The 26,009-nt window shown below is 43.5% G+C and overlaps 3 protein-coding genes across 7 annotated transcripts in view; all 3 read right to left on the bottom strand.

Moving 5' to 3' along the window:
• Window positions 1-1,688: 1,688 nt before the first annotated feature.
• On the bottom strand, window positions 1,689-10,233 carry ywhae1 (tyrosine 3-monooxygenase/tryptophan 5-monooxygenase activation protein, epsilon polypeptide 1). Of its 3 annotated transcripts, none has more exons than XM_029516738.1 (6): window positions 10,157-10,233; window positions 7,530-7,729; window positions 6,943-7,049; window positions 6,451-6,657; window positions 5,647-5,783; window positions 1,689-2,620 (listed from the first exon to the last, which is right to left on the bottom strand). In XM_029516738.1, the coding sequence occupies exons 2-6, from the start codon at window positions 7,725-7,727 to the stop codon at window positions 2,568-2,570; spliced, it is 702 nt and encodes a 233-aa protein (XP_029372598.1). In that variant the 5' UTR covers window positions 7,728-7,729; window positions 10,157-10,233; the 3' UTR covers window positions 1,689-2,567. The 3 variants fall into 3 exon arrangements, with proteins under 3 accessions (XP_029372598.1, XP_029372595.1, XP_029372596.1); XM_029516735.1 differs by lacking the exon at window positions 10,157-10,233 and adding an exon at window positions 9,298-9,526; XM_029516736.1 differs by lacking the exons at window positions 1,689-2,620; window positions 10,157-10,233 and adding exons at window positions 2,868-3,166; window positions 9,298-9,529.
• Window positions 10,234-12,457: 2,224 nt separating this feature from the next.
• On the bottom strand, window positions 12,458-19,233 carry crk (v-crk avian sarcoma virus CT10 oncogene homolog). 3 transcript variants are annotated; one of them, XM_029516734.1, is made up of 4 exons: window positions 18,733-19,233; window positions 17,617-17,982; window positions 17,393-17,574; window positions 12,458-14,197 (listed from the first exon to the last, which is right to left on the bottom strand). In XM_029516734.1, the coding sequence occupies exons 1-4, from the start codon at window positions 18,920-18,922 to the stop codon at window positions 14,060-14,062; spliced, it is 876 nt and encodes a 291-aa protein (XP_029372594.1). In that variant the 5' UTR covers window positions 18,923-19,233; the 3' UTR covers window positions 12,458-14,059. The 3 variants fall into 3 exon arrangements, with proteins under 3 accessions (XP_029372594.1, XP_029372593.1, XP_029372592.1); XM_029516733.1 differs by having other exon boundaries at window positions 17,393-17,982; XM_029516732.1 differs by having other exon boundaries at window positions 17,393-17,982; window positions 18,703-19,233.
• Window positions 19,234-23,303: 4,070 nt separating this feature from the next.
• lrrc75a (leucine rich repeat containing 75A) overlaps window positions 23,304-26,009 on the bottom strand; it is a 28,314-nt gene continuing 25,608 nt past the window's right edge. The window contains exons 4-5 of the mRNA XM_029517532.1: window positions 24,775-25,048; window positions 23,304-24,274 (exon numbers count right to left, since the gene is read on the bottom strand). Of these exons, the coding sequence (XP_029373392.1) occupies window positions 23,666-24,274; window positions 24,775-25,048 (883 nt within the window). The 3' untranslated portion in view covers window positions 23,304-23,665. The remainder of the gene's footprint in view (window positions 24,275-24,774; window positions 25,049-26,009) is intronic.

Genomic DNA, 26,009 nt, shown 5'->3' on the forward strand with positions numbered 1-26,009 from the left:
CTGACTTTGATCACAGGAAATAAAAAGGATTTGATTTAATTATATGTTGTGACGGAAAGCAGGTTATTTTAACAGCTTGTAGGAAAATGAATGTTCCTGTAAATCTTAATAAATAAATGGAAAGACCGAATTATGACGGCTCCCAAACAGCTGGTCCTGATTCCGGGTCGAATAGGTCAGCCAGTCCGGTCCAGTCCGGCCCAGTTCCTTCACGTCGGGGAAGTTTCAGGCAGTAACTGCTTCAGATGTTCCTTTAGAGTCAGAAATGTGTCAAAGCAGTCCAGGAATGTCTGTGAAGAAGGGATGTGACAGCAGTCCAGGAATGTCTGTGAAGAAGGGATGTGACAGCAGTCCAGGAATGTCTGTGAAGAAGGGATGTGACAGCAGTCCATCCAGGCCTGCTGAATCACCAAAAACCTGATGCTTCCCCTTCTCGGGAAAATATATTCTCCACTTCACAGCAGAATGAAACGTTGGCCTGATAGCTCAGCTGGATGAAAAGGTCAGAACAGGGCTGCATCCTCTGGGGAGCATGAATAGATAGATCAGTTATGTTCCAGAAGAAAGTCACAAGTGGAGAACAGGAGCTGGCTCACCCTCTGGGGAGCGTGAATCTGATTTTGGCAGATGTTGAAATCAGCCTGACAGTTATTTGGGCTTTAAAATCCTGCAGCAGTTACGGTCCAGAATGAAGTCAGACCGGGGAGCGACCATCTTTGACGGGGGTTCATCCTCTGCAGGAGAAGCGAACTGGCTGTTGACTGGCTGCACTCTGCTTGCCGTCTGACAGGTCTGACAGTCTAAATTTAGGCCGAGGTGACGAGCACAGCCAGTTGTTACGGCTGATGTAACAGTAGAAAAGGCGGCAACTGCTGCAGAGGTTATGAGAAACTGAAACTGTGGAGGCGAAAGGTTAAACCCTCCTAATGAGTGAGCGGCTGCTGCGAAAAGACACAACCACGATTCTGATGCCTTCAAGACACTAATCTGCCATGTCTGTCTCCAGCGTGGAGGAAACGTCCGTCTGAAAAAGGCCGACGGCGTTTCCGTCAGACAATCACACAGCAGCGGCTCAGAAGCACCAAAGGCATTAAGACTGCATTTGTTTCTCCAGCGCTATAAATAGATGATCTGAATTTATGATCACGCTCACAGATGCCAACTCAGATTCCAGCAGCAACATCTGCTCCGAGTGGCAACGCCGCGTTCAGGGAGACACTCGGTCTGCGAACAGCAATTCAGTTTAAAACAAAAAGCCATGAACCTGCAGCGACTGCAACAAGATTCAAGTTTTATTGTATTCTGAACAACAGTTTTAGCGAATGAAGAATAAAAGCAACGAGTCGGTTTATAATGTTTAATTTAGATTGTTTAATGTTAATTCCATGCTGTGTTTCAGTAAGAACATTACAGATTCCCTGTCTGTGGCTCCAGTCAGATATCCAGTAGTACAAATCAGCTCCAAGTTACACATAATGAAGCAAAACAAGAGAAACGAAACAAGCAGCAAAAAGAAAGGGGGAAAAAAGAAAAACCTGAACTTCGAGGTTCTTTCGTAAAAAGCAGGGGAGGAAAAGCAAAGATGTGTTAACTCATGCAAAGCATTGTCAATCTTGATTTTTGGGCTCTCTGTTGAGGAGCGGGGCCAAATTGAAACTCGTCTTTTACACAAGTGAGAAATCTCCCAAGTTTTGTTTTTTTTTTAATTTTGCTTTTTTATTCCTTGAAATTATAACCACCAGCTAGCCAAAAGTCAACCTTCAGAGATTCAGCATGTGTGCACAGTTACAGTATTTCAGCACAAAGTACAGTCCAAGGACAACTACAAAAACATGACAACAGAATCACTATGGTGTAAAAGCACGTCTTTGCCCCACGTGGATATCGCGAATTTTGCCGTCTTCCTCTGAAAACCTAAGTTAACAAAAAGGGCACTTGTTGTTTTCCCAAATTGCCCATAAAAAAAAAAAAAAAAAAAAAAGTAAAATGATTTGCATGACATTTCACTAAAAACAGAGATAATAGCTCCCATAACTAAGTCAACATTATCAGTAATAAAAGTTAATTTCTGTAATTACATTAAGAAAAAAAATCTCAATACATCCAGCAACTGATAAAAACATTGAGGAAAAAGCAAAAAGAAAAAACAAACAAAAATACAATAATGAAAACAAAGATAACACCTCAGAACTGCTTGTACCAGGACAAAAATAAAAACAAACCAAAAAAAAACAAAACAAAAAAAAAAAAAAAAACAATCCAGGGACTTTCAATATCTTCGTCTGTCTAACATTGTATTTCCTGTCTCAATTGAGTGGTATTTACTTGAATGATGTAAGGGCGAATATAAAAATAAAAAGAAGAGAAAAATAAACCTGTTGGATCCGCGGCCCTGATGGGTCGTGGAGCTGCAGAGGTGGAGGAAAGGAAGGGGGGGGGGTGGGTGTTGCAGTGAGGGTGGAGGAGGAAGAGGAGGGGTTAAGGATGAAGGATACGAAGGTGGAGGGCCGAGGAGTGTGAGGAGGTGAGGGGAGGGTCTCAAGTTGTTGGCTGTTGGTGGCATAGTCTCACTGGGCTTCATCCTCAACGTCTTGCAGTGCCTCTTTGTTCTGTTCTTCACCTGGTGGAGGAAAAAACACGAGTTAAACGACAAAAACAACTTTTCTATTGTTCAGAGACAGAGAGGCGGCTCAACGTGACATTTGGTACGAAGGCCGATGAACTCAGTTTGGAAACTGGCCAAAGAAGGACACGCCCATTTATTTTGTTTTTACAAAAATAAAGCAGAATGGGAATAAGAAAAAAAAAAAACAAAAAAACCAAAAAAAAAAAAAAAAAAACAGGCAAATGAAAACTTAAAGCCTGATTCAGCCTTTTGTTTGTGTTTGGTCTGTTAGACTTTTCTAAACAGCAGCGGACCAACTGTGTGATTCTTCAGCGCGAAAACTTCCTCTCGTTTAAAAACAGAACAGTGACGAGAGATTCCCCTGTAATGTTTCTGAATGAGCCCCGTCCTGACCAATCAGAGAAGACCAGGGGTGGGAGCACACCGCTGTCAGTCACTCAGTGAACGCCCCCTCCGGTCGGCCACTACAAGCTGCTGTTAGTCACTAAGGCCAACTCGAAAGGCTAACGCGCTCCAGACTGCTGGTTTGCCCTCCGGCCTCTTTCAGTGCTCGCTGGAGTTTGCGTGTTGCAGCTTTGAGTGTTAAAAGCTGGAAGTACTTACAGAGTGATGTAGCCCGATTGATGGAGCGGCATTAGAAACATACAGCACGCACACAAGGCATTATGGGAAATAATATTATTGCTGCTGAAGCTTTACTCATGCACCTGCAGCTTTTTGGTTAAAGGACTTTTTCTGTTTTGTAATAAAGTGAAATGTGAAGGAGGTGCCTCAGCTGTAGGTGAAGGGAACTGTGAGAAATTAAACCTGAATTTAAAAATACTTGGTTTTATATGGAAAATACTTTTATATCACTTTTCCTCTTTTAAAAAGCCGATAGCTGGAAGAAAAGAAAATATCTTAATGTGAATATGCAAAAGTAACAAAACTTTATTTACTGATTGGGACTCCAGCTGAAGTGATTGGTTTGGTTTTTTGTTCACGGTTTCAAACATTATGATGAAACATTTTTCCTTTAACAAGAAGAAAATAAAGAAATAAAAGTTAGCTCCTGTGATTTCAACACTGCACTTAAGCAATCTTCAGATTTTGATTCCATTTTAATAAATTCTCCTGAAAAGTTAACGGTCATTATTCTGTCAGATAAACAGTGGAATGAAAAGTACAATATATGTTTAAGAAATGTGGGGAAGCAGAAAAGTTAAGAACCTGAAAAAAACTCCATTAAAAGTAATGTTTAAATTCAAGTGCTACTGTTTTTACATTTAGAAATTTAAATGAAATGCCTTAAAAGAGAAATCTGAATATTGCTCAAACACATGCTGAACGTAAACACAGTTTCCTCCATGACTGGTGACGTCTGAAAAGTGTCAGGACAGAAAACCAACTAGTCAGAAAGTGAAAAACTATTTGAAACGTATGAAGTGTTTGACTATAAACGTCACATGCACACACATCTGACAAATTCAACTTGTTCCTAACTGCCATGTTGAACGCTTCAATACTAAACACCAAAATGTCAAAAGGAATAAAAGGTTTGGGCTGCATGTGTGGAAACTGTGGACTCAGTGTTGAGAGTGTGCAGGCAGTCTCTCATGCCCATAACATGATCTACAGCCGTACGTTCGGGTTTCACAGGCAGCTGAGTGAACAGCAGGTGGATCTGTCTAAACCCAAAGTCTGCTCATTAACAAGAGTTTGTAAAGATCCAGCTGAACGAGTGAGTGACAGAGCGACAGGTGAGCTGACTTAATGGTTAAAGCAAGAGTGAGTTAGTGTTGAAGGAAACAGACACATACACACACACAGCAACAGTGGGTGAGCAACACTTACAAAGTACAGTTAACATGGGAAATGAACAGTCAGGTTTGTTTCCTTTAGGATTCTACAGCAGAGGGAATGAGAGAGAGACAAGAGAGATGATGAGTCACTGGGAAATAAAAAGGAGCCAGTGGATGTTCTGCACCACAGCAAACACTGACTACTAGAATTAATGAAGGAAGACAAAGAATGAATCAGATGGGGCTCAACGATTTTATGGTTTACTGTCAAAATATCATGTTTTTAAAGTTTTTTTTTTTAATATACAATTCAAGAGGCCAAACTTCATCTTGCGGTGTCTGAATAAGATGCAAACTGCCACAGTGACAGTTTAGTCCAGCAGATTTACTCCACTGAAGCTTCAGGATGATTCTCCCAGTTGGGGGACACCACTGGCTGTGGGAGTTAAACTGATCTGTTTCTCTGACTGACTCCTGCAGAACTGCGTTACTGTACTTGCAGCTTTGTGACATTTTGTGCCTGTGGTTTAGGGTTAGGAATTCCAGTATCACTCAGAAAAATGGCCTCATCCTCAAATCGTTCAGCCCTTGAATCAAATACTGCAAGGTGGGAAAGCAGGTGATCCGTTAGGTGGAAAACTTAGAGCCACAGGATTCTGCACTTTGCAGCGAGAGATGTGAGCAGCACAACACACATCCTGAAAGCTTCAGCTATTCAAACTTTAGTCATTGAGGGCTTCAACTTTGGGTGATTTTCTCTTGTATCAAAAAAAAAACAAAAAACTGCAACACAGACACAGTGGTCTGAATGTCTACACCGTCAGCAGGACGCGCCTCAAACTTATTTATCTTTGATACAAGCAGAGCCAAGAGAAACATGAAGTTACTTGTTTACTTTGTCAAAGGAAGAAAAAAAAAAAAAGCCAATTACTTGAGACCAGTTACACGAAGATCCAGAAGAGAAAAGTGAGACAAAGTCTGATCTGATCACAGACATTACACAGACACTTGCAACAGTTTAACTCATATTTGAGTAATGTAACGTCATTAAATCTGACATGCGCTGGCTCCACACATCATCCGTCCGGCTGCTCAGAAGGCCGACACGTGTTATAAATCCAGTGTAAAAGGTTTTAGGTGGTAAAGTGAGGAGTGAGTTAATTCATCAATCAGCATCTACATGTGGGGGGGAAAATTTGGTTTATCAGATGCAAACTGCTGGTGCTGTGAGCCTCTTACCCTCTCCCTGCATATCTGAAGTCCATAGTGTCAGGTTGTCACGTAACAACTGCATGATAAGTGTGGAGTCCTTGTAGCTTTCTTCACTCAGTGTGTCCAGTTCTGCGATGGCGTCATCGAAGGCAGCCTTCGCCAACCTAAAACAAATAAAAAAAATAAATAAATAAAAATTGAGCACTTACCATGTGCAAATTTACAGCAATTTGCTGAAACAAAGAGGCAAAAAACCTGAATCAGAAGGTTTAATCGTTGTGTACAGATTGCTTCTCTTACAAACTAATTTCTGTATGTGAATTTAAGACAGATGCGACAGGAATCACCTCAAAACCGCAATATCTTCCTGTTTCGTGTAAGAAGACGTCACTACTAAATACTGACATGAAGTGGAATTTTATGCTATTAACCATTTTGCGGTTGGTGTGTTCAGGAATTTTTTTATTAATCCATGTCAAAAGGAGTATGATTACATCCAATGTGATTTCATGTGGTAATACGATGAAACATGAAAAAGTCAGGGGAGGGATGAATTTGTTTTTTCTTTTTTAAATTAAGGGTTTATGGTTTCAGCCTCACTGTGCAGAACAATAGTCCTGGTTTGGCAAAGGGCAAGAATGTCTAGTTATGAATGACAACTGAGAGGGATTCGTGAAGGTAGACTGAAAACATGAGATGGCTCTTTGCCTGTTTGTTTCCAGAACTTGTTTCCTTTTTGAACCTCTTGTGATCATATATGATGTACACATAAAAGATTCCTCTGCCTTGATGAGATATAAATTAGGTGTGTCATATTGAAGAATCAGAGACCTGCAAGCACGGTCAGGCGAGTTGAGGATCTCATAATAGAAGACAGAGAAGTTGAGGGCAAGGCCAAGGCGAATGGGGTGTGTGGGAGGCAGCTCAGACATGGCTAGATCGGTGGCCGTTTTGTAGGCCACCAAGCTGTTCTCTGCTGCTTCCTTTCTGTCGTTTCCAGTAGCAAACTCTGCCAGATACCTGTGGTAGTCACCCTTCCTGGAATTGGAGAGGACAAATGGTAATTTCAGTGGCGTACCATATTTTGAATTAATTGTCACACTGTGGCTATTAGTGATGGAGCCAAATATTCAACCTGTTGCTTGAACCTTCATGTTCACCTTCATGTACATTCCTGCTGACTGTCCCATGTCTGGACTTCCCTGATTTTACTGTCAGGAATTTAGTTCCCAAAGAAATAAACAGGCCCTGATTCCCCCCCAAAAATGTATCCAGAATTCTGAATGGCTTAATTTATTTATGTATACACCATAAAGCTCTTACATTTTGTTGTAGAAGACCTTGGACTCTCCCATGACAGCAGAGGGGAGTAGGTGCCTTTCCAGTGCATCCAGAATATCACCACAGATTGACTTCAGCTCCTTCTCGACCTGCCACCAAAACAAAAACAACAACAAAAAAAAAAAAAAGGGGGTCCATATGATGCTAATTTTGCAATCTGCTCACCATGTGCTGCGGTGGAGGGAGTGACAGAGCTGCTAACAAAAATGAAGGTGCAACAGCACGATAACCCATCTCTGAATCCCATTAGGTCACTGACTGCAGTCCAAATGCCTCTCCCATCTCTCTCACACACACTATGGCCTCTCCCAGAATAATAGCCAGCTCTTATTTCCCTTCATAAAAGCAAGAGAGTGTGCAGCACTTGCCAACTATGACTCAGATGCAGTCTGTCCAGTAGGTGTGTGTATAATGTGTATTGTTAATGTGAGCAAGTGATTTCACATTAGCCAAGCAAAACTTGAGATGTAATGAAATGAGGAACAAAGTTGGAACAACGGGACACGGTGGGTCCATCTAAGTGCTCTCAACACAAAAGTGACATTCTGAGGCTTTAAGGGGTGATTTACCGTTTGCCTGTATTCCCGGATCATCTTCAGTTTCTCTTCTCCACCCTTGTTCTCTTCCCTCTGTTCGATACTGCTGATTATCCTCCAGGAGGCTCTCCGAGCACCAATCACATTCTTGTAGGCCACTGATAGTAGGTTCCTCTCCTCCACTGTGAGCTCTACGTTCATGCCTGCCACGTTCTTCATAGACACCACCATCTCTGTTGACGGAGCACATGCCACACTCATTTAAGCATTTGAAATATTTCGCACTGACAAACTGTCATTTTCATAATCGCATTAATTGACTACATGACATGTACAACAGCGAGAGATGTTGACTGACAAATTTCCCAGTAGTGCCAAATTCATTGTTAAAAAGCAATTATCCATTCAGACACAGTCAATAAACTACCTACAGTATGCTAATTAAATCTGCCTCACAAATCCCAAGATTTTTTTTTTCTTTGTTAAAAATTTGCATTATGAGTAAAGCCTGTTGGCTTCAGGGTTGAAGATCATTTGTGGCTTACTGAGTATGCAAAACATTTAACTGTGAAATGAGAGTATTAAGAGCACATGCTAAGGCTGCTTCCTTTCCAGCACCAAACCTCCACCTATTCACCTCTGCACCAAGCCAGGAAACACACCCTTCACCGACACACTTCTCAGGTTTTCATGTACTAGGACTCTGTGTCTCTGATGAAAAGTGGATGGGGGCTAAAATAATAAGTTGGTAGGTTAAAAGGTCAAAGCTGTGCAGGCTGGCATGTCTGTTCTCCTCTTTATAAATCAAGACATCGACCTTGTTAATATTTGATCACCTACTGCTGGATGTCCGTATGGACAGGAGTACCTCGAAGGAAGGACAGCATTAAGCCAGCCAACTATAAATCACCCTGGAAATACACTCGGTCCAAATCCCGTGAATGAGTCATGGCACATTCACTTTGACCGGCAGCAAAGCCAGCCGTCTAAAAACAGCCTGCCCTCGGCCTGTAATGGCATGACAGCCTGACAGGAGCGCACCGGTGAGAGGAAGAGGGAGTCGTTTTCACCCATCGATCCGTCCAGCCAGTCTGTCAGGGAGGTGGGGTGGGGGGGGAGGACACCCCAGCAAAGGAACAGCTGCCCTCCCACTCACCGCAAACCCTCAGCGGCTAGCCGCCTTCTTCTTGCCTTAACTTAGCTGGCATCGGTGACAGAATCGTAAAAAGAAATAACAACATATTTTATTGCGTTCCTGTTTTAAATTATTTTCCAAATCAGCAAATGTCACGCCGGGTGTTGTTTACTGGCGCTGACAAGTGTGAGGCTACTGAGCTAGCATGCTGCAGGGGAGGCAACGGCTGACAGCTCACGCTCCAGTGATCCGCCATTTTGTTATTGGCCCCCTCGCTAACGTTAGCCACTTTCAGTCACATCCGTGCGGCTCTCCCCTCAAAAGGGAGGCAGCGGGTGGACGGCTCATGTCTGGAAGTCACACTAATTTATCCTAGGGGATGAGCTCCGGGCCGTGACAGTTTCCAAATACGAAGATAAACCACAGCGGAGGAGGGGGAGAGGGAGAGGGGTGGTGGGGGGGGGGGGGGGGTTAGCTCCCCTCATTAGCCGCGGCTAACATGGAGCTAACCTCTGCTGCACACAGTGCCGTTAACATTAGCTAGCCAAGCAGCTAACTAGCTAGCTACAGAGAAAGGAAGGGAAAAAAACCCCAGCCAGCAGAGAACATGTCCCGGTCCGAGCCGGCCGGCCGGCCGGCCGAGCCCCCATCTGGGTGTTATCTTACCGTCATATCGCTCTGCCTGCTCGGCAAGTTTAGCCTGGTAAACTAGATCCTCTCGCTCTCCCATTGCGAATCGAGATGCGGGCGGAGAAGTCGAACTAACGGGTATTTAGTTAGAAAAACACGGCGGCGTGCCAGGTCTGTCGGCGGTTCCTAGAAACCGAGGGAGTCGATGTGTGGTGTTCCGCCCCGCCGGCAGCGCTGCGCTCGGATGGAGTAAAGATGGCGACCGGCCTCATCCGGGTACCGCACATACGCACATGAATCACTGGCTCTGATACGCCCTTCTTTTTTATTTTATTATTTTTATTATTTTAGATAAAACAGTAAGAATCATATCTGGAAGATCGTTTAAAAAGTAAAACAACGATTAATCAATTTCACTGATTTTAAAATTTGTGTTGCATCCGTTGCGTTATGCTTTAGATTGACCACGCCCATAGCAACAGCAGGACTATTTATTGCAAATTAAAACATAACAGATAAATCTGAGAAAATTTGTTAAATTATATATATATATATATAAATGAATATGCATCTACAATAAATATAATGTAATGTATATAATATACATATATAATATACATGCATATATACATATATATTACTTATAAGTCATGGAACTGTGCCACTCAAAGTTCAGAAAAACAAAAGTTGGAAATCAACCGTAAAGGGGTTTTCCTCCAGACTTTCTGGAAACATACATTTCCACTCAGGCTTCCTGTGAGCTTGTTTAAAGAGTAACCGACTCCTAATCCACTTTATTGAGTTAGGTTGATGCTGCCCCTAATCTAAAACAACAGCACGGCTTTGTTTGGCGGTTTTTTGTTATAGAAAATATAGCAAATAAAAACCCTCTTACCTGCGTTATGTTATATTTCAGTGGCTTATACCTCAGTTCAAGGCATTTCCATTGCTCATGAAAAAATATTGATATATGGGTATAAATCTGCAGTACCTCATGTCAGAACCTTTTAAACAGCACATGATAGGATCAGGCAAGAAATCACCACCTGCCACATATTTAAAAAAATGTTTTGCATACTTTTCCTTCTGCACAGTGACTCCACAGTTACCCAACTTCATATGGCATTACTAAAAATATCTCATACTGCTGTGTGTAGCAGTGATTTCTGTAGCTAGGCAACAGCCATGTAGAGCATGAATGAAAAGGGTTTTGGCCATGAATGGTCCAGAATTAAAATACACATTAAGGTTAGTGTGTTTTTGAAGCAAGGGATTCCTGACTCAGCAGTTCATACGTTCCACAGAAAAACCCAACACATCGTACAAATAGTTTGTCATGGAATTGACTTTATTTACTAGTATATTAACACATTACATGCTACATAAAATAAAAGGTAATTTCAATTGTCTTGAAAGAATATAGTGTTATAATAAAATGGCACATTTTGATATTAACACAATTTCCACTGGCATTTTGACACCCCTTCCTTTGTATGAAAGGAAATGAATGACTTCATGCAAGGGCTACTAAAAAAATACTTCTTGGTGGTTTCATTGGCAACACAATTTATAAGATGATTTATGTAGCTAAGCACTTGCCGTGTGTGTTGTGAGTGACAAAGAAGCTAGATTTGATCACAAATGCACATAAAAATGTGTCAACAACGGGCAGTAAACACAAATGTTGCTTTCCTTGACCAGATTTTTTTTCCCCCAAGAAGTCAGCCAAATGTATTCAAACAGTAAATCTTTCAACACAGGGGTTGGAGTATGGCCAACTTAAAAAAAACAAAACACGAACGCTGGACAGAGCTTGTCAGGCAAAGTTATTAAGGGAAACTAATGTTGGGAGCGATGGAGGATAATTGAGAACCTTAAAAAGGAGAGCAAACATCAATGCAGACTCTGTAAAAGCAGTTAAGTGCGTTCTGTTAAAAAATAACAAAATCAATCTCCTTTAATGTCATAAGCAGTGGCAAAAACAGACTTTCTGGAGGGGTCCCGACTCTGAGTGTCACCACAGTGCCACCTAAAGGTGACACAGCGAGTCGGACAGACATCCTGTACTGTGACATCTGAGAGGAACCCTTCGCACAGAGGAGACAGCAAGTTCTCACGGATCAAATTCAAAGTGGAACAGGTTCGCTCTGGCAAAGGTCTGAGCTACACATCCAGCCTGCGTCAATCCAAACCAGTCTGCTTTTTAATAAATGTGGGGCGATGATTGTCAGGTGTCAACAAGTCAATTGATTCAACATCAACAGAAAACAAAAGGCGATCTTTTACTACGCCTACAATTTGCCTGATCCCTTGGTAATACAGAAATGGCAGAAGGAAGGAGGAAAACAGGAAGAGATGGAGAGAAACAAAAAGAAAAATTAAAATGTCCATATTGGTGTGTGCTTCATAAATGGACAAGGCTTTAAATAAAAGAGGGGCAGAGGATTAAGTGAAGAAACGCAAAGGAAACGCCCGAGGATTAGAAAAACAATACAGTGCAACATGGAAGCAAGATTATTAATAGATTAAAAACAAAGGGCGGGTACCAGATAAGACCACTTTATCTTTTCTTGGACACATTTGACAGAGCAGACTGTTTTTGTGAAGGTATATTCAGTGAGCTGAATGGAGAGCACTAATATGAGAAGACGTTACGAACTAACATGGTGGACAGCCTACATTCACTCCGTTCAACTTCATTCATGTACATCAGATGCTGAATTGTGACATGTGGTAATTATGGAAGCTGGGAGGCTGGGGGGCAAACCGAAGCGGCCCCTTCCCTCCTAGTCAGTTTACCCATTTGGCACCAGCGACCCACTGCTCCCTCCCGACATGCAGCAGTAAAAAGTGTACATCCAAACTGTGTTCTGCCCCCCACCTCCCAGACAAATGCAGCTATGAAGAAAACTACAAAGATAAACCAAAAAAATTATTAGCATGTAATGATAATCACATAGTACATCATTTCATAACAATATGTTCCTTATTTTTCTTACAAAAAGACTACTTGGTGGTACTTGGTTGTAGGTGGTGGGGGTGTGAGCCGAGGCGGGAGGTTGAATGTAGTGTTGCCTTTTACCTCCACCTCAACAACATTAGTTTCTCAGGTTCAATGCCGGACCTGCTCTACGGCTGTGACTACATCAAGTCGCTACTAGTTGCTGGTCTCAACTCAGTTTTTTTTTTTAATCCATTTGATTTTTGGTGTGGGTTGGGGGTTGGATGGGAGCTGGACTGGTCCTTGGATCTGCTCCTTGAGAACTGTACAGCCCCTGCTGGCTGAGCTTTGAGACACGGTGATCCTCCGTTAATCCTCTCGGTGATAAAATGCTGCAGATTCACAGACATTTTAAGGCTTCGCTGCTCTTGTCCTTTACAGTCTTGGGTTGACCTAAAAACAATGTTGTATTCATGTCCAATTAAAACAAAAGTAGCTGCATACTTTTGAGCCAGGAATCACACTTCCCTTGATTTTAGGAAGGAAGATAACATTTCAGAGAATATTGTTCTGTTCAGATTTTGGGACATACATTTTCTAAGTGCCCACAAACTCCTTCAACATTAGCCTGGATCCCTCTTTATTTCATTTCCTGAACGAAGGTACCAGTCTGGAAAACATCTGGGCAAATATAGAGGGAAACATTGCTGAGAGAATAATTGTGCTCAAAGTCATCACTCACTACGAGCATGCACCGTAAGGGTGAAACAGGCAGAAATCAAGGAATGGCTGGATATTTGGGGCTTATCTGACCTGTTAAATAGGAAGATTGACCCCACCCTTCTTCTCAATACTGTACAAAACTGGAGGCTAGCTTAGCCTAAAGACAGGAAGGTGGGGGGGGCAGCTAGCCAGGTGCTGTTATCTGGAGTGATGTCTTTGGGGAATTCACTGCTTCACAGCTCATAAAAAAAGAGGAACATAACCTTTTTCTAAAGAGGTGAATGTCTCATTCCACTTTTGGTGGCTTGAGTAGACAATAAGTAACTTAGATGGCTGGTGACTTTTGTTGTCTTTGAATTATTCCCCCCCGCTTCCAATCTTTATGCTAAGTTAGGCGAGTTGGTTGCTGCTTCTCTTCTAAATCTTAAAGCAAATGAGCACATTTCTGAAAATATCAAACTATTCCTCTAAAAGAGTTTGAGATAAAAATAAAAAAAAAAATCCATGATGTTGCCACAACAGCCCATATCAAGAAAAACACACAAAAACTGTGTTAAAATCTTTAAATCGTTAGTGCTGTCCCATCTGACATGAACGCAGCATGAGTGATGCTACAGCTCCGGAAACATGGTGAAGGATGAGGATGAAAAACTGGCACAGTGCTGAACAGTTATCTACTGGCTCCGAAAGGAAGAGGAAATGGCTGAGTTCTGCGGCGAGGAGTCTCCTGAGGAGCGAGTGTTGATAAAGTGTCCACGTCAGGGACGTGACAAAGGTGGGGGTGGGGGGGTCTAAAGGGAGTTGCCATATCCGCAGTAGAGGAGGTGCAGTATATCTTCTGTTTTCTCTGTAGAGTGTACGATCCGTGTAGAAGTCTGTCAGTCGGAGCAGGCGGTGGAGGACGGCAGGCGTGATTACTGGGGTAGAAATGGAGGATGTGCATCACAAGGGTCCGTTTTGTTCTCAGAGATTCTCTGAAAATGTACTTGGTGCAGGTAAAAGCTGGAGAAGATGTGAGGGAGGGCAGAACGGGGAAGTGTGTGGGAAAAGGAAAGAGGAGGGAGGAGGAAGAGGGAAGAGGAGGTGAGGAAGGGTCTAATACTAATGTCCAGGTTGCGGCCCAGCTGTCCGCTCTCAGCTGAGTTCGTCCTCCGCATTGTGCTGGTCCAGCAGTTTGACGTGTGTGAAGGGAAAGTGGCCACGTTTGCCTTTGCATTCCCCCTCCCACTGGCCGTTCACGTTAATTTTGGTCACCTTCACCATATCGCCCACCTGGGGAGGGAGGGCAGAGAGGAAAAGTGAGAGAGCGCAGAGATATACACAGAAGACCGCAAAGTAAAAAACATACAGATCAATCCAACGTGCTTTCAAACCCAATGCTGGAAGAATTCCCTGATTAATCCTAAACACTAATAATCAAAAATAGTAGTCAAAATGCCAAATAATGATTCCAGCTGTTTCAGCTTCACAGACAGTATCTTTTTCTTCAGTTATTATTTAAGCTAGAACACAACTGCAGCCAATAGTTTTCTTTTTCTGTTTGCCTCTGGTTGGGAAACGAGTGAGAGGAAGACCGGAAAGCTGAGGAGGGAGGGGGAGAGAGAGAGAGAAAGAGGGGTCGACATGCAGCAAAGAGCCCATTTTCACTATCTATTCATCAGCTGGTTATGTTCCTGTTTGTTTATGTGTAGTTTGGCAACGCAGCGATATTTACTTCAATGCCATTTCTGACAAATAAGCAATAAATCCACTCAGTCAAGACCTGAACAGAAAGAGACTTGAAAGACAAAAAGATAAATTTATTGTTGAATTGATTCGTCATGAGAGCACTTGCGCCGGGAAATTCTCTGTATGATTTGAAAAATATTCAAAGAAGGCGATGTGGTGATGTGAAAATATTCTTTAGCTGCAGCACGGCTGTCAGGAGGAAGCAGCTCTGATAATAGTGGAGAGGAGCGGCTGCTCCCGTGTCACTGAACCTGAGCAAACAAAAGATCAACGGCCGGTTCCAAAGTCCAGATCTATCCGAGTGACGGCTGAACAGTCAGGGGGGTTAAACGTTCAAAGACAATATCATCAGTTTGATAACCTGTTACCACCTCCGACAATCCTCTCGGGTTAAATGTGTAACTGGCAGCGTTTGTACTACACACCGTGTCCCACATATGAGACTGTTAATTATGAGTTCCCGTTTCGCCACATAACGCAGCTGCACAGTCCACACAGAATATAAAATAACTACAGCAATTAAGATGTCCGACAGCTGAATAGCTCTGCATTTCCTGCAGTGGTTTCCTGTTTTTCACTGTAGTATCCTAAATTTTTATTTTTTTCCCCATCAAAGACAGCTGCTGCAGCTAACAATTATTTTCATCATTAAGGAAACTTCAAGTATTTTTGTTCAATGTCAAATCTCATTTTCAAATGCTTCCTTTTGTCTGTTTGACATTCAAAGAGGATTTTTTCCAAGAGCAAAGTGAAAATTATCATAAGAAGTACTGAAATTGAACTTAAAAATAGAGAGATGAAAATGCTTGGGGTACACAGCATGGGGACTTACATTTGAGATTTGATTTTAGTTCACATTATTTAAAAAAGCCCCCAAAACACACAACGATAAAGGATATAAAGGGTCAAACACTGTATTTGTTTAAGGATATTCTACATCTGTAACTATATGTGAAGTTTTAAAACGTATCCACCTACAAGTCAAAAAACAGATGCCGGTATAAAAATAAGCTGCTAACAAACTGAGCTGGAGAAGAGCTGATCTTTAATATTCAGCAGACCAAATCAAAGATATTTAATTTGAATATGCAGACATACAATCACAATTATTTGGATAACTGTTTCAGCTCCAATCATATATGATGCAAAATGTGTCAGAAATTAACTAAAAACTCAACGTGACTCTACTTGCATGTTCTGCTGCAGCTGCTGTTTGTGTGTGTGATATGTGGGTCGCTCACAACACTGTTAGGACACAGTTTCATTGTTGTCACAGAGGGTGTACCTGGAGTAGAATGAACTCAGGATTAGTGATGGATAAGACTTCACGCAGCACATGTGTGTGGGCTGCATGAAGTCCTGGTTGACCTGCAGTTTGACTCATCGTAGTTTTCAAAAGGTGGAGCACTGATACATCTACAGAGCGAGTATTCAGAGTCCAGCCTAATTATGTAACAAGCCACATCCATTTGACACATACTGTCCTCAGCTGTTTGCTCATCTACTGGGTCGTCATTGTATCTGTCCGTTAGTGCAGCCCAATTATTTCCAATGGTAGTTGAAGTGTAATTATTAAGATTATAGGAATGTTTGTATTTTCGCTGCCTTTATCGCAAACTATATGTATGAACTTCAAGCTTATGATTAAAAGAAGACTTTAAGTTAATCTTCCTGAACGCCTGTAACTTCTGCCACAACTTCATGTTGCTGGGAGATTTCTTGTTTAAGAATTTAGAAAACACATACGACCACACAAACCAGAGATTAAGAAACAAGACCATAAGTTAGTTTTGGTTGCTGAAGATAAAGAGAGGCCTTCACAATCAGTTGGTTTTATGAAGACGACACAAGGAAACTGGAGCTAATTATTAACTGTCCAGTTCCACCTTGCTGAGTCATTACTGACTGACTTGAGTGGAGAAAACGAGCAGTTTCACACAAGTCAAAGCCAGAGAAGTCTACTGCAGGTGGGAGTGGTAGAAACCAGCTCATCTACCTGGAATATGCAGAAGTAAACTTTCAACAGCAGCAAGAAGAAGAAGAAGAAGAAGAAATGGATGGCTAAGATTAGAGAAGTCAGAGCCGGGCTCTGTGTTGGTATCTTTAGCAGCAGAGTCCAGCAGAGCAGGAGAAACAAGAGCATGGTCTGTCTTAAAGCCTCACTCCTGGCTCAGCTGGACTCCTGGCTTCACAGAGACTAAAGGAAATGGTCCTGTTCCCAAACACAAACTATTTCCTTCCCCCAACGACCTGCTCCGTGGGAGCATTGCTCTCGCTTCCGGACAGTTTAACAGTCCAGCTACCGTTAGCAGGGAGCAGAGCATCACAACAGCTTTCATGTTTGGGTCCCTTCTCATCTTTGACTATTTGGCTCAAAGATGAAACGGAGTCCAGAGCTGAAAGTTGAAGTCAGGGAGTTAGTTAATGAACATGGACAGACTCTACAAGGGTCGGAGTTACTGTCAGTGCTCTCCATGGTGGAGATATTAAATGATGAGATTATCTACAAACATGCTTAGGAGGCTTGCTGAGCACTTTCTGACCTCGATTCCTGCTCAACAAACACAGAGGAAGAAATAATCAAAAGTACAATAGGAAAGAAAAGCCAAAGAATGTGAGCTCAGACTTGATAAGCTTACTGGGCTGGTCCTACATCCTTCTTTGCTAAATGTCTCTTTTCCTCTTTGTTAAGAGGATGCATTAAGTCAAGGAAAAACCACCACACGGGTCCATATTTACCTCTAAGGCCAGGGCAGTCTTGTCATAGGCATTGGGCACCCTCTTCTGTATGGCCCTGGCATAGACAGGTCCGTTCTGGAGATTTGGTAGCGGGGTGGGCTGGGCGTACTGACTGGGGTCTCCCAGAAGGGGGGCGCCAGCCTGAGCTGCAGAGCCGTCAGAATTGCCTAGCATCCCCATCACTCCTGGAGGCCCCCCAGGCATGCCGGGCCCCGCCACCGAACTCGGAGACGACGGCCTGTACTTCTCCACGTACGGCACTGGGATCATCCCTGCCCGGCCCTCTGAGTTCTGGGCATTCCACCACTGCTCCTCCGGCTTCTCCAGAACTCGGAGAATATCGCCCTTCCTAAATGGGAGATCCTCTTCATCGTTGCCGGGGAAATCAAAAAGTGCTCGGACATACTCGTCTTCCAGGCGTGGCGGGGGGCCACCGCCGGGGCCGACGCTGATGAAGGAGGTGTGTTTGGACTTGTTGATGGGTTCTATCAAGGTGGTGGTGTCCAAGTAGTGGATTTTATAGAATTCTAGCAAAGCAGGGAGAGCTTCAAACTCCTGGTCGCCAATACGGAATCTCGGATGGACCAAACCTGGTGAGAATGAGGGAAGAAGGTGGAGGAGTTAGAGAGACAAATCAATGCGATCTCTTTTCCCAAAATAACCAGCTCCTCTCGAAGATCAGAAGCCAGTTTATTTCTGTAACCAAGCGTGACAGTGGTGATTTCCAGAATGACAAGGACGGGTTTTTTGTTTCCTTATTTTGCATTTCTTTCCTTTCCTCCAATCTTTTAGCAAGAAGGAAATATAATGTTCTGCTGCATTTCCCACGCATGAAAAAAAAGAAAAAACCAAAACCCCAGCAGAGGCAGAAAACAAACGTCTGGTCAAACTCTATTAGCACCTGGTGATGAGACAGACTAACATTTACAACTCTTCCAGGCTCAGCTGATAGATTGGACTCTTTCTCATGGTGCACCGGTCCAGAGCTCCCAGTGACACACACCGCCCACCACAGCGAGTCTGTCACAGAAAAACGATGTACTGGAACAATGTGCCGAGCAGCATCTCCGTGCATCCTTAGAAATCAGCCCCACATTAATGCAGATCAGCCCGGCCTGCCGTTCTCCATAACCACTGTGTGTGTGTGTGTGTGTGTGTGTGTGTGTGTGTGTGTGCTGGGGGGGGGGGGGCACTAGAAAAAAGGCACTATTGCGCATCCGCTTTGGTGCAAGTCATGCAAGAATGGTCACATCAGCATCCCCCTGCCCCCCCCACCACCCACCACCACCATCCGAACCACCATGTCTCACCTGGACCGGATTGTCGGTTGTTGCTGATGCTGTTAATGATGTAATGTGAGACTTTGGAGTTCTCCGACACCGACAGCACGTAGTCCCCGGGGCTGGTGATGGAGTCCCGGACCAGAAACACGCCGTGCCGCTGCCCCTGCAGCAGGGACACAGCCTCCTGCCTGCTCAGCCGACCCCAGTACCAGCTGCCGCGGTCCTCCGCGTCAAAATTTCCGGCCATGATAACCACTCCAAAGCCGAGGCTTCACCGGGCCTTCCCTGCTCTCCCTCCCGTTATCCGCAGGCGAAGCCCTCACAACTCATACAAAAACTTTAGCGCCCGGAGCACGTTTAGTAAACAGGCGACATCCGCAGCTGCCGCCGTCCGAAACAGACACCCGGCCTCGGTCCAGAGCCGACCCTGGTTCGCTTTGGGACCCGAATCCGGCTCGATCTGATCGCACGGCGCCCTTTTTGGCAGGGCAATTCCAGCTCTAATCCGGCGGCCGATGACAACTAACTTCAAAAAACTGAAATGGCGGATACGGGAAAACAAAAAAAGACCCCTCTCACCGGATGTGACGTGGTAACGGTGTGCGCCAGGCGCAGGCGCGTCAAGCTGCAGAGCGGAAGGGCGCGACTTCCGCTTAAAAGCGACGGAATGGAGGGGTTTGACTAAAACGAGCCGTTTAACCGCCAAATAAAGCGGTTATACTCGGAAAGTGCGCCGCAGTGATGACTGTCTCGCTCTCCATCAAATCAGTTTGTGTCTATTTTCCTTTTTATTTTTTGCAAAGCGAAGAATGCCTTACCCTTTATTTTGAAGGTGACGTCAGGACTGCGTGTTTTCCGGTCTGTGCTCACTCTGTCGGGCTTGACGTCGCCTGCCCTCAGTTGTTGTGAAATATAAATCTTTCATCGTTCTTGCACAAGATCAGCGGCAGTGTTGTAATCACACCGCAGACACACACAGACACACACAGACACACACACACACACACACACACACACACACACACACACCTCAGGGTTTTGTGTTTCCCACCAAAGATTTCTCACAAAAGCTCATCCAGCATATTTAAATAAGAGTCTGGGGTCCACTTTGTATGATGATCCACTAGATGTCAGACAAACATTCTTCAAAAATCCCTCTACACCGTTTTAATGTCATCGTTTTCACACTGAACTGAACATTTGTCCTATAAAATAATCAACTTTTAAAATATAAAAAAGTCTAGCTATTTATGAAAACTAAAAGTATCACATAACCATTAGCATTTTATTTTATAATGGTTTTATAATGGAGCTCACTTTATTATAAGCACAGTCCAGGCCAAAAGTTTGGACACAATTTCCTATTCATTTGAATGAAAAGGTGTATCCAGACTTTTGGCCTGTACTGTGCATCAGGCCTTCTTAATGTTGGTGTTTGTGTTCTTAAATTTAACAATTTTTTAATTAGAAAAAATACATTCATACATTCGATTCACTACATGTGATGATAGTTTGTTTTTTTTTACCTTTATGAATGAAGTTATACTGTATCTGTGTGTTCAGTATACAGACAGTCCTTAGTCCAGGTTAGCATAAATACTGAAGATAATTAAAAATACAATAAGTCGACAGAAATGTTAAAGGCTGCTCCGGCACTAGCTCCATCATCCATCATTTGGGATTTAAATCTATACTACAGACTTTAATTTATGTATAAATCCTTTCTAAATCATTAAATGATATTTTACTTTATTAAGTTTTACTTTTGGTTGGTTGGAAATTGAGAAAAACCTGTTCAGCAAGAGATTCAGCCTATCCCAGAAACCCCTCAGATTTTCTTATTCGTGGTTTGGAGCTTCCATCTAAAGGATTTATAAATGATTATAATTTCTAAATGCATTCAAACAAAAAAGGGTGATTATTCTTTCATGATAGTTTTTATTTGCAAGATCCATCGCAAAACAGAAAATGTAAAGTTGTACAGTTCCACTATCATATGAGTCCACCGAGTACACGTTCAAGTTGTAAAGCGGCAGGAAAGCAAAATGATTCATGGGAGTTCTCAGAAAAGGGCGCTGACTGAGGAAGCGACCGTATGAAGAATGATTCAGAGGTAATATTGCAGATAGAGAAATAGACACAGAAGAAAGGCTCACAGAAAGAAGGGAAAAAGATCCAAGGCGACGGATGCTCGTACCTTCAGATTCACATCGTGTTTTTTTTTTTTTTTCTTACAGTTCACAAAAACATCAGCAGAGTTCTTGAACAAGACATGCACAGCATCTCCATATTCTGTGGTCAAACAAAGCATTCAACCCCCCCCACAGCTCCAAGTCCAAGGTCCTGTATGTAGTAGCATGGGGAAGAGAGCAATCTGAGTAAAATACTGACACCGGAGGAAATTAAACAAAACAAAAACCAGTTTTTGGTAAATATTCACATTTGATCCCAAGAGAAGGGTTGACCCCATTTTGTTAAATCTCAATATTTAAGTTTTTAATGGGCTATAAATTCAACAGGAATATAAAATGCACTTATTTCTTGGCATTGGAAGGTAGTGCTTTTAAACCTGGTGGATGATGCACGAGCTCTGGCTGCTGGCTGCACCAAATTTCAAATTAAAAGCCCTCATCCATCTATGCTGCTGTGTTAGCCTAATTCCAGCTGTGATTTCTTTTGCTTTGATTTGTGGGGTCCTTGACATAAAAGCAGACGAGTGCTCGGCTTCAGGGCGTAACAAACATCTTCGATATCCTGCGACAGAGGCGAGCAGAAGACCAGAGTAAACCTGAGAATAGATGTTTTAAGTTTCCACTACAACATGACCAGAGTTTGATGCCCTTCCACACAAAACCCCCGTCTCTGTTTAAAGGGCTCGTTGTCGTGACCTGTTTTGTTTGTAAAATTGATTTCTGCGGGGACGAAGCAGCAGCAGTTTGTTCCAAAGGAGGATTAAAGGGCAGTTTCTTTTTGTCGTTCGCTTCAGGCACGAAGGATGTTTGCTGAATGGAGAGAAGATGGCCCGTGTGTCACCTTGAACACATCTAAATATTTCTTTAAAATCAGCATAGAAAGATTTAAAAACCTATTAGAAAATCCTGTTGATTATTAGGTATATTAGGTAAAATACAACACATGCATACATATTTAAAGTGTATTAAATGACTTTTAATAAGTTGCTTGCCTTCATTTAGTTTCAGAGTTAATTGTATTGTTAATTAGATGTAAATAAATGACGGTAACCAAGTGGTTCATATCGATTGGGGCCCTTTTCCTCCAAATCATAGATGTTTATTTTTAAATATCACACAAAGGCTGAGGAGTTTATTTTGTTAACATACAGGGTGCAGTTGGGAATATGGAATAGATATTTATAGGATCTGAGCAGCAAGTCCCAAGTTTGAGTCCCAGCTGGTTAAACTCAAGTCACCCTGCACGATTCCTGTGGAATAAATCCGTAAATTGGAAGAAGCACGTGTAGCTGCTGTACATATAACATATAATCAGCTAAAAAGTTTACAAAGAAGATATTCCATGTTGGGCCGGTGATGAGCTCCATCATATGAAGGTCACAACCAGCAGTGACTAATGAGAGCAGCACACATTATCTGTACAATACAAAGGAATCCTCGTCATTAAACACAAGCATCAAGGGGATGTCATGAATTTCTTGGGTTTTTTTTGCCCATTGTTGTATTTCAATGAATTTACAGTTGCTCTTCCTCTCATCAGTCCATTATGGAGTCAGCTGTTTGCTGGGAAATTTCTGCAAGTGCATCACAAAAGGCCTCGGTTTTTAATGCGTCACACATCAGCGGCTGCAGGGATGAAGGTATGAGTGCATGAGACAGCTGCGTAGCGACACACATATACGTTTTTATTCATTTTTAACTGCTTTGGGATGCCTCGTTCTACGGCTTTGAAGCATTACACACATTCTGCTCTATAAAAGTTACGAATACGATCACTTGAAGTGAGTATTGAGAGGCGTTCGTCTTTAGGTGGCTCATCTACAATCGACTGAACTGATAAAAACAAGATATATTTATTTTTATACACTGCACATCCAAAAAATGTTCCTTAAAGCTTTGCGTGGACTACAAGTGAGCTTGGAGGGAAATCACAGCTGGGTGAGAGCTACATAGTGTATAATAAGATATCTGCAGCTTATATCTAAACACAGCACTGTACAGGACAGTGGAGTGAACACAACCTGGGTTATGAGTAAAAGGCTACTAAATATTTCAGCTGGATAACGCAGGACTCGGCCTCCGAGCCCTTTTCCTCCCGGCGCAGGCCAGTTTGGACGGATCTCTCTCAGCGTTCGTACGATCGCTGAGCTCTTTCCTGACTAAACTTCTTTAAAGGTTGCTTACTTTTGGTTTCGTCTGACTAATCTCGTCGTCAACGAGACGACTGAGCTTCTCTTCCACCTAAAGGACGGTGCATCTGTTCACTTCAAATCTGTCGGTTTGACTTCTCGCTCCTGTCTGTCTTCTCATCCATCTGGCGAGCCACTGATGCACATGGGAGGGAGATATTATTTTACTTTTCCACTAGTTTTTGGCAAAAACATGTTGTGTTTTTTCAAAATGTTTAAAGGGCTCTAATATTTAGTATGAGTCACAATTTCTATATTTTCTGGGTTGTTTTTTTTTTTTCAACTCTTTTAAGCAGTAATGGGACATGTTGCAGGCACATGTGGGTCGTATCGGGGTTACCAGGAAGAAGGACCTGAATAAAGATTATCATTCTGTACATAAAAGCTTCATGTGATATAACTAATTGGTGTATTCTCAGTCTCTTCGCAGACAGTTGGTCAGTCCTGGTCTCGGCTCTGCCAGCGTCTGAACTCAGCTGGTCCCAAATCAGCTCAGTGGCGGGGGAATTGGGTGGCGTGTTCATATGGATTACATGCCTCCATCACTGCATCCTCTATGGACTCCGTACAGGAGGGGAAATAGAAGCAGAGCGGCACACGAGGCAGCAGTCAGGTCAGGTGGTCCGATTGGTTGGTCAGCTCGTCTGCTTCCTCCTCCACTCTCATTGGCTCTGCGCCTCCGGAGGACTGCTGTGATTGGCTGGAGTAGGACAGGCGTGAGGAGTGGCTCTGCGTGTCGTCGTCGTCCGCCATCACCGCTCTCATCGCCGGGAGCTGCTCTTTCCTCTTCGCCTCCTTCTCCCCGCCGCTCTCCGCCTCTCTGCTCCCCCCCCGTCTCCTCTCCACCTTCCTCTGCTCCTCCACCGTCCACATGCTCTCCTCCTCGTCCTTCCCCTGCACCTCCCTGTCAAAGTCCAGCAGCTCCTCCATCATCTCCTCTATCTCCATCTCCCCGTCCAGCTCCTCCTCCGCCTCCGACCGGAGCTCGTCCATGCTCTCAGTCCGGTTCGTGTCGTCCGTCTCCTCCTCCTCCCCGAGCCCCCTCAGTCTCTCGGGCGCGTCACTGGCCTGACTCTCCCCAAACTCCAGGATGGTGGGCAGGTTGCCCTGCTTCGGGCAGCGCTTCCTCAGGCTGACCAGGAACGGCTGAGGCAGCGAGAAGATGTCCACGTTGTTGCCCAGGTCGATCCACGTCACGCTGGGGAAACTTCCTGGATCCTGGGAAGCAAAATACAGAAAAATGCTGCATTAAAATCATTCCCAACATCTGAACTGCTCTCAAACACACTTCAAATTCAGAAGGAGAAAGTAACAGAAAAACGACGATGAATCCAACTCTGGCAGGAAATTAAACATCTCCAACATTTCTCTCCTCCTCCTCCTCCTGCCATCTCGGTACTGCCAAGGCTTTGGCATAAATGACCAATTTATGGTTATGTTCCCTCACTCAGAAAAGCTTCAGATTACGCTAGAAATAAAAGATTTTTTTATAATTGCGCTGCAAAGTTATGGAAAAAACTCAATTCTTGAGTAACAGAAAAGATTTGTCAAAATGTTAAGGGATTAGTGCTAAATTTGGGAAAAATCCTAAACCCAGATAATCCTAAAATTATCCTCCAGACGTTGGTGACATCCAACAACTGAATCATTTCTTTACAGTTACATTAATGAAATGATGAATTGTAAGAAGAAATCTGAAGGATGAGTGACTTTCCGACCTTCAGGGCGTCGGTCAGCTCCTTCAGGACGGCTCTGGTCAGCCTGTTTCCGTTCAGCGCCAGCGTCTCCAGGTGGGGCAGGGCGGCCAGCGTGGGCAGCAGCAGAAGGAAGGCCTCGTCCGTCAGCTCGGTGAATCCCAGCTCCAGGCTCAGCACCATGGATGCGTGGCGCTGCAGGTGGGCGCACAGACGCTCCATGTCCCGGGCCGACAGGGGGATCCCGGACAGATCCAGGGCCCCGCTCGACGGCGGGGACGAGAGCACCACCTTCAGACTGGACACAGACAAAGAGACAAATATTAGGATGTGTGGTGTCAAAACGGTTTCCTGTTGGCTGCAGATTATTCAAAATGAAGAACATTCGACTCATCTTTAGAAAACATCCGACCCATTTGGAAAAATTCCAAAAAACCCCAGAGACTGTGGGATTCGACTACATTACCAGTCGACAGCTTATTAGGTTTATTTATTCTCATACTGAGGAGAGTCCAGTGGAATCCGGGCCAGAGTGGAGCAGTGACCATGGGTCAAATTTAGCCCTTCTCCCAGGAGTCATCAGTCATTGGGCTGCTTTTCTTTTTGGTTTCTATTTGAGAACAAAGCGTGAAACATTTTGTCGATCTACCGACAACCGACCAACACAAATCACAGCAGACGTTTGGCCTTCAAAGCACAGGTGTTACCAATAAAACGAACCTTGGCTCTGTTTTGTTCAATCTGCCGTGACGCACAAACTCACGCGCCAGAAAAGAAGTCAAATAATCTTTGATTGGATTATTTACACCTGTGCTTTTCCCACCGTTTGATGGAAGGCAGCGGTTAATGGGCCTGACTTCTCAGCGCCTCCCTGCCGAACCCTTTTCCTGTCTACTCAGGAACAAGCATGAAGTGAGTAAATCAGCAGAGCAGCACCTCAACAACACTTCACCAGAAGTGAGAACTTCACCGCAGCACCTTTACTGCCGAGGTTTTATATTGACAAAACCTTTCATCAGACACTGAACTATGGCGTCGTTCAGATTGACCTCAGTGAACCAGGTCCTGAGAAATTTGCCGTTCAGTGGCAAGAAAAAATTGTTTCTTTCAAAATAAAATAACTTTTACCTGCCGGGTCGACTCAAAGCTACGTCTCTGTGTTTGTTACCAGGACCAACAGAATGAAGAAGTAAATAAATAAATAAATAAATGAACAAAAACGTGCCCATGCCGATACTGTCATATTCTTCCATTAGAGG

This window comes from Echeneis naucrates, chromosome 13 (genome assembly GCF_900963305.1).
Source record: "Echeneis naucrates chromosome 13, fEcheNa1.1, whole genome shotgun sequence".
Lineage (NCBI taxonomy): Eukaryota > Metazoa > Chordata > Actinopteri > Carangiformes > Echeneidae > Echeneis > Echeneis naucrates.